The sequence below is a fragment of the Mesitornis unicolor genome, unplaced genomic scaffold (assembly GCF_000695765.1).
Source record: "Mesitornis unicolor isolate BGI_N332 unplaced genomic scaffold, ASM69576v1 scaffold2485, whole genome shotgun sequence".
Lineage (NCBI taxonomy): Eukaryota > Metazoa > Chordata > Aves > Mesitornithiformes > Mesitornithidae > Mesitornis > Mesitornis unicolor.
This window is the reverse complement of record NW_010185991.1, coordinates 9,329-17,161: the sequence shown is the minus strand read 5'-3', so window position 1 is coordinate 17,161 and position 7,833 is coordinate 9,329. Positions and strand designations below refer to the sequence as shown.

The 7,833-nt window shown below is 42.7% G+C and overlaps 1 protein-coding gene across 1 annotated transcript; it reads left to right on the top strand.

Moving 5' to 3' along the window:
- Positions 1–3,312: 3,312 nt before the first annotated feature.
- Positions 3,313–7,075, top strand: LOC104541034 (olfactory receptor 1044-like). Its single transcript, XM_010184992.1, has 3 exons — positions 3,313–3,691; positions 3,838–4,107; positions 6,939–7,075. The coding sequence occupies exons 1-3, from the start codon at positions 3,313–3,315 to the stop codon at positions 7,073–7,075; spliced, it is 786 nt and encodes a 261-aa protein (XP_010183294.1).
- Positions 7,076–7,833: the final 758 nt, after the last annotated feature.

Here is a 7,833-nt window from a genome sequence, read left to right as displayed (position 1 = left end):
AGGGAGGGAAATGCTAAACTAATGGCTAGAAAATTACCAATCAGGATGTCTTATACGTTGTCACCATCTATTGGACACTGTTGGGAATATCTGTTCCTTTCTATTTTAGAGATTTATTTTTTTTTCACGTAGCTTGGGTAGCGAAGTGCCTTGTCCTTGTTCAGGAAAGCGGGAAAGAGCACGTAAATAAAACAAGCCCATCATCTCGCTCCTACAGTTGGCTCATCCCATTCAGATTTCTTTCCTCAGCGTCGGCTGAGCTCCTAAGGCTGTCAAAAACGAGTGGGCAATGCTGGATGTCTGAACAAACTTCTGATGAAGTTCCCCGTGCATTTAGAAATGACACTTTAAACTTCTATTTTTCCAAATTCAATTCTTGAGTGAGTCTTTAAACGATTGAGACAGTTATGAATTATTTTTCTCTGAAATAGTTTGGGCTAATCATACACAACTTGACATGGTAATTCCTAGTATTTTAAATTATTACCTCCTACGTCTACTGTTTCCTGTAGATCCACAGATCGCTCTCAGAAAGGGTCCCTACAGCACATCTTTACTCCTGACAAAGCTACCCCAAATTTTATAATAAATGAAAATACAGAGAGATATTTGAACTTTTATCCCATGTAGATGCAGCAATTAATTTTTTGTTGCTGACTTATGTAGAGCGCGCCAATCCCTACCTAAATAATCCCAGGGGAGCAGCTGCTCCCAGAGCTCTTGGATGCTGAATTAAATGGGTGAAGCTGCCTATATCATGATCAGGTTCCTGGGTCAGAATGGTGGATTCATCCTTGTGACCTTCATGGAGAAGAAACACAACCTTCGCTATGAAATGCTGAGTGCTGGGTGGATAAAACTGGGGTCATTCCCTACTTCTTTTGGTTGTTTTTTTTTAGCAGATAAAAAGGTGACTTTCGTCCTTTCCTGGAAGGAACTGCAGTTGGTGCAGCCACCTCTCCTCTTTGGGAGCAAAGCATAGGAAGAGTTTCTGATTGAAAAATAAAGGTAGATACACAAAAATGAAAATCAAGGCTTTTTTTAAAGAAAGATTCTGAACATGGGCATAAACTGGGAAAAGGAAGTGCTGGATTTCTCATCAGATGCAATCTGCACTGAGGGTCAATGTTTCCAAGAAAAGCCACTCTGTGGGAGGGAAAAAAAAAAGTTTTGCATACAGATATTGCAAGCTACACACAAATATCACAATAAACTACCTTTTGGGATTATTTTTTTTTTTAGGATGTATGAAACCCTTAAAGGCAACATTTTTGAGTTTCTATTGTTCAGGTAACATCTTCTGGTGTCATTAACTTTAAAACCCCTTGGCTATATCTTGACCTGGCAGTAGGGTCTTGGGACCCTTCTGGGCTTGGCAGAGACTGCACCTAGCTTGGTCTGACAGCTCCCTGGAGGATAAGATGTTATTCCCTGACTTATTTTACCCCCAGCTCTGCAAATACTGCGAAAGGCAAAGCTCTGGGTTGATGTTACATGGAAAAAGATGTGTACCTTTCCAGCTGGAGTGAGGAACAGCTGTGAGTATAAAAACCACTGCAATCGGACCCGAAAACAAAGAAGAAATAATCCTGGCTGTGAAAATACCATATCTGGCACCTTCCTCTTGTTCCCATATCCAGGCTTTGGGGATAATGTCCACCACGAGAGCAGAGTAATGGCTGTCTAACCAGAGAGATGTTCTACAAGGCTTGGCTCAGCTGGAGGGTCTCAACAGTCTCTGGTCTTTCTCCTAGCCATAACAGCATGAGTTAAATCTTGGAAAACGCTAACAACAGGTTGCTGGGTGAGTCCTAGGGCAGCTTGTTGAAAGGTCTTGTGCTGGCTTGCCCAGGAGATGCAAGATCTTACGATATTTTAATAGGAAAGCAGGCATCACAAATGATGGTCCTTTCCCCCAGAGGACAAGGATAAATGTTTGGAGGTTTGCTGGCAGTTATTTAGCGGAGTGTGGACCAACCACCTGGCTATAAGCACAAATAATATCTAACCCATGACAGCAAGGTATTGTTTTTTAATTTAATTTACCTCCATTCCAGTCAGTATCTTCAAGCTGTGGGGAGATGTGGTTCCTGGTGAGGAGCTATAATGCACGGCACAAGCCTTGTACTCCTCCTGCGTTCCATAGCTACACCTTGGATCGCTCCACACAAAGCAGCTGGCTTGTCAAGTAGGGAAAAAGTAAAGGTGAGCCTTAGCTAATTGTGGAATTCAGGTCAATTCTCAAATGGCAGTAGATGTCTGCATCTAGGCAGGTGGATGCTGCCTCTGGGGAAGGACTCAGCCCCAGACCCAAACAACTCGATTTTCATTATTTGTAACACATCTTCCAGCTGCGTGCAGAGGTCTCAGACGCTGCTTCGCCTCCAGCATCTCTAAGTGGGCAGTGAAAAGCAGCTCTAAATCCCCATTAATAACACCAGCAGGCCAGACATGTTGCTTACAGGACATCTGAAATGAGATGTCTGGATCTGGAGGTAAACCTCACCCCTTCAGCAAAGGGTCATCAAATAATTATTACTTTTAAGTTTGGATCTGTTTGTCAGCCGCCAGGCAGTATGCACTCTTGCTTTGCTCTCTGGTGTAATTCTGTCAAGCGATGATTAATGTTATCCAGGAAAAATCAATGTTTATTTATTCTATCTGTCGTAGAGTGTGATATCAGGACCTGCTCATTTCTCCCTGGTGAGCAGAGAGAGCAAGCCTGAATTTATCTTTTAACTCCAAGTTAGGCATCACATCTAAAGCAAAGAGAGGTGAGGCAAATCCTGGCAAGATTCTACATTAGGAAAAATTTACTAAGGAAAGTTGCATTTTCCAGTGCTTTCAGCTAGAATAACTCTTCCTGGGACACAGGGAACAGATATTTATTCTTCATGTTCTCACACTGGATTGGGAGCACTGAAAAGATGAGAAATAATTTCATTTTCCCAGCAGTAATTGTGAAAATCATGGACTGCCATGTGTATATGGCTTGAGAGAAACGATGAGAAAGCTCTGCAATTTATTTACACTTTATTGTGATATGGTATCTTCCTTCCTTGCCTTAAAACAGCCACGCACTTCCAAGTGTGTTGCTGGTGCTCTATGCACCTGTATAAGTCTGGATGGAGAGACTGGCGCCAGGAACTTGAGGATTTCCTCTCTCAAAGAGAATTTACCTTATATTGACTTAAAGTGGTGTAACTGATTGATCGGCAAAAATTGACATTCTTAACATTATTGACAGATTAGGGTCTATTAAACATTTCCATCTGAAAGACATAAAGCAACTGAACAGATTATATATCTGATATGGCTGAAGATAATTATACGTTTGCCTCCGAGTTTATTCTCCTGGGCTTCACAGACCAAGAAGACCTGCAGGTGATATGCTTTATCTTATTCCTTGCTATCTATGTGGTCACTCTAACAGGAGATCTGGGAGTAATTACATTAATTAGATTAAATTTGTGCCTACACACTCCCATGTACTTCTTCCTAAGCCACTTGTCTTTTCTGGACATCTGTTACTCCTCCACAATCATCCCTCAAGCCTTGCTGAATTTTTTAGTGGAGAAGAAGGTTATTTCCTTCATTAGGTGTGCCACTCAGCTCTTCTCCTTTGCGACCTGTGCCACTGCAGAGTGCTACGTGCTGGCTGGCATGGCTTATGATCACTACATGGCCATTTGTAAGCCCCTGCTCTACTCTGCGGTCATGTCTTCTGTGATGGACCACCACTGCTAGCCCTCTCCTGTGCTGACATCCATATCAATGAGGCAATGGTTTCTGCCGTGGTGGGGTTCAATGTGTTAAGCACCATGGTCTTCATCCTAGTTTCCTACTTGTCAGTCCTCTCCACTGTCTTGCAGATCCACTCCACGTCTGGTTGGCACAAAGCCTTCTCCACCTGTGCCTCTCACTTGGTCTCCATCATCTTGTACTATGGCAGTTCCCTCTTCATGTACCTGTGCCCCAGCTCCAGGCACTCCATGGAGCACGACAAGGTGGTCTCCGTGCTGTACTCCATTGCAGTTCCCATGCTGAACCCACTTATCTACAGCCTAAGAAACACAGAGATGAAGAACACCATGTGGAAAACAAAATGTAGGGTCCTCTCCTTCTTGTCCATCCATGGTTCCAGGTCAGCTAAAAGGAGAGGGCTACCCTTCCATGGTAAGGAGGGTTAGAAATGGCACCTTCATGAAGCAGGGACTAAATGGACCTGGAAGCAGGACACCTGTAAAACACGTTTCTCCTTGAACCAAGTCTACACGCTGCACTAGGGACTTACCCTGGCTGTAGCCTGAGACCTGAGAGAGACCATGTACTGGGCAGAAAGTTATTATACAAAATGTTCTTTCAATATGACTTAAAATAAATATTATTTGTTATTTAGATATTTTTAAAAAGTAATAATCAACTTCATTTCAGGCTTTGGAGAGCTGAAAGGAGAATGCAGGCAGTGGCTTTGCCCTGCCAACATCAAACCAGCCAGTGCCTGAACTCCCATGTTTTATATCAATGAATGTCCTCTGGTGATGTTCCTGCTATTAGAAGGATGTTAGTTGAATTTTTCAGTAGGGTTAGGTCTAGACTATAACGTGAGGTCATGTGAAATAACGCTGTGATGGTGTGTTGATCATCAAAGCACTCATGGTAAATGGGGACAAGTTGTATTTGAGCCTCTGCTCTGCCATGAATTTAACCAGGCATCTGAAGGGCCAGAGTGCTGGTGGGAGGGAGGATTTTGGGTCTTCCTTTGCCTCAAAGAGCCAAAGTATTGATGGTCTGGGGTCAACTTACAATGGTGATGGAGGAAATGCAGTACCAAGCTGTCTGGATCTGGGATTTCAAGCTGCATTATCCACTCTGCAGATGCACACCCTGCTCAACCAAGTATCTTCCATGTCTTTAAAATAATCTTTGAAATCTCTTTTTTTTGTCCTAAATTTGAGTGAGGTTTACTTCCCCTCTCCCTATTATGTTGCTTCTACCACTTCACAGGCTTTGGTTTTAGCCCAGTACCGAATGGGGAATAAACAAATAATATGGGGAAATCCTTTCCTACCCACCTGAAGTGCATCTCCAGGACTAAGAGTCTGGTACCTTCCCACAGAAAAACAAATCTACATTAAAAACATCTAAAAACATTTATATACTTCTCCATCTTGCTTCGCCACATTTTCATGGCTTGGTATTCTCTTCCATTTGCCCCATTCTTTGTGTTTTCTAAATGTCTGGGACAAAGTTATAATTTAATATTTGTACTAAGGGCTTTATAATGTCACTTCACATAGCAGAAGCTTCCAGGAAACATTGGCACTCAGAATGCATCAGAATAGAGCTGGTAAATCTGAGTTAATCCTGTCGCATTGTCAAAGCAGCTGTGTAAAATGATGCTTTTGAGCAAACTGTTGTGCAGACACCAGTAAAGTCTATGGAAATAAATATATCTGCTGAAGAAGACTCCCCATGGCCACGCTCAAACCATTCAAAAAGCAGATACTCTGTTAGGTTTGTTTTCAGCATCCTTCAACGCAACATGAGCTCATCAACCAGATCTCCCTGTTGATGGTAAGGGGTATTTTTTTCAGTACAGAAGTTTGCAATAGTTGCATAAATTAAAAAGCAAACTGCCTTGGACTTGTCTTTCTGCAGGACCGGGTGATGGCACAGGCAAGTCCCTACAGGAGAGCTGCTCTGCAGGTGTGGGTGCAGCCAGAAAGGTTTTGGTGGGTGGGGAATCAGAAAAGGCTTTTGCTGAGTGGGTCAAAATAATTCTCAGTTGGAGGAGGGTCCTGAGGGAGAGTGGCTTGCACAAGCATCTGAGGATAAAATCCATCTGCCAGCCAGGCTGGGCAATCTGCTCCTGGGCAGCTCTCCTCCTGCTGTGGCTCCGACCCATCGGATGGGCTTCTCAAGGAGCTGCAGGCACTGCATCTACCAACTCCTCTCCATTTAAGCAAGCAGGTAAAAAAGGGTTTGATGTTTCCAGTTGGTCACCCTTGTCGTGCTGCCTCTCATGTGCCTGAATGCGGTTTTAGGCACCGGTGGTACAAGAGGACTCAGCCCGGTGCTTCACTGTTCTCTCTGTTATCCCTTAACCTGTAACACATTTCACGACACTTTGCTTCCACTGTGACTCGACTGATTTATCTCTTTAGCTGCTTGTGTACCTCTTGTCACAAAAAATACATTAGTATTGATCAACACCTGAAAAATCTACACCAGTCCCTTTTTGTGGGAGCTGGACTTGGTGTAATATGTTATGAGGAGCAGGTTGAGCAGATTTTTTTTTTTAAATTTCAAGTTACGGTAGTATTTTCTTTTTAAATTTCTGCATTCAAATGATCAATTGGCAAACCTAAACAAAATAATACAAACAAGCAAACAATAAAACCCCAAACCAAAAAGCCTAATTAATGTTTCTGGGTTGTTTATGTGGCTGAAGCTTCCCACGTTCCTGTTGAGATGAGAAGAAAACTCAGAATAAAAGCTTCTGCTCTGCAAACATGGGCTTATGCTCACAAGTAGCTCTGTTTGTATTTGGCAAGTTTTTAAATATTTCTAGTATCTTAAAATTTTGAAATATTTTTAAATATTTAGCATGTTCTTAACTTGAAGCTGTTGAAGATATGGTTGTCCTCTCCAGGGCTGGAAGTTAACGTATGACCTGGTCACCACAGGTTGCCTTTATGAGACGGAAACGTGCACCTCTAGAACACAACCTGTTTAATCCCAGCAATGAAATTGTTGTCAACAGAGAGAAATGCGTGCTTCAAGAGTAGGAGGCATCCAGGTGGAGCTACAACTACATCTCCATTACCAAGCAATGCAGACCAAGAAGATCTGAGGACAGTAGAGTAAAACAAGTGGTGCTGGGACTTAATTGCCCTCCTGCATTCACTTCAGCCTTCTGTATTTTTTTGATTCAGCCTATTCTGGAGGAGTGGATGGTGTTTCATGGCCAGGATGTACTGGTGCAGCTGCGTCTGAAAGTCCACTTATGTTCTCCAAGAGCATCCATGGCGTGGACCCAAGTGCCCTAGCAAGGGCCAGGAAGTTTGCTTGAAAAAAACAAACACCTGACCCACCTACAGCTGATCTAGGGAAGTTTTAGCTAAGATGTAGACATCTGCAGATAGATTTTCCAAAAGATAATTCATCTGCAGAGCACCTGAATGTGGGAGATGGTGGGAATATCCAAGCTGAAGCTTTAAACAGTTCGGTTTGCCTATGATGTATTTTAACACCGTGGGGCGAATCTCGGAGTTAGTCATAGACAGCTCACTGCAACCACAGCAAAGCTGTGCTGGTGCCAATACCACCACCCCACCCCCAGCACAGGGGTTTTTCTCCCCTCACCCTCCATGCAGGGGGTTATCCTCAAAATAGAGAAATTAAAAAAACACAACCCAACAAATAATTTCAAGTGCATGGCTTTGCCTCGTGATGGAAAGGCTGCACCAGAACGGATGACGCCACAGAAGAGCACTGACCCAGTCTGACAAAAAAGAAAAGAAAAATCGTTAACATTTCCAGAAATCAGCGGTGAGGATCCAAATCTTCTCTGTTTTCCACATTTCGGAATGTGTTTATTTGACTTTTTACACTTGAATAAACATTTTGATAGCTCGTAACACATTGTTACTGCAACATACATAAATCATGGCAGAATTATTTTCTTTCAAAATCTGAACCTGTAATTTGCTCCTTCGCCTGCCTGACTTTGAAACTTGGGTTAAAGGCAGAAACTCAGTTGCCTTGTATTTTTCTAAAAAAATACACCATTTTCTATTGCATTTACTTTATGGATTAAACTCTGATAAT

Bases quoted from the DNA above. Each gene is read 5' to 3' on its own strand.
- LOC104541034 (XM_010184992.1), top strand. From the start codon at position 3,313: ATGGCTGAAGATAATTATACGTTTGCCTCCGAGTTTATTCTCCTGGGC. The intron at 3,692-3,837 runs GTAAGCCCCTGC...TCTTCATCCTAG, and splicing joins TGATCACTACATGGCCATTT to TTTCCTACTTGTCAGTCCTC. The intron at 4,108-6,938 runs GTAGGGTCCTCT...TTTTTGATTCAG, and splicing joins CACCATGTGGAAAACAAAAT to CCTATTCTGGAGGAGTGGAT.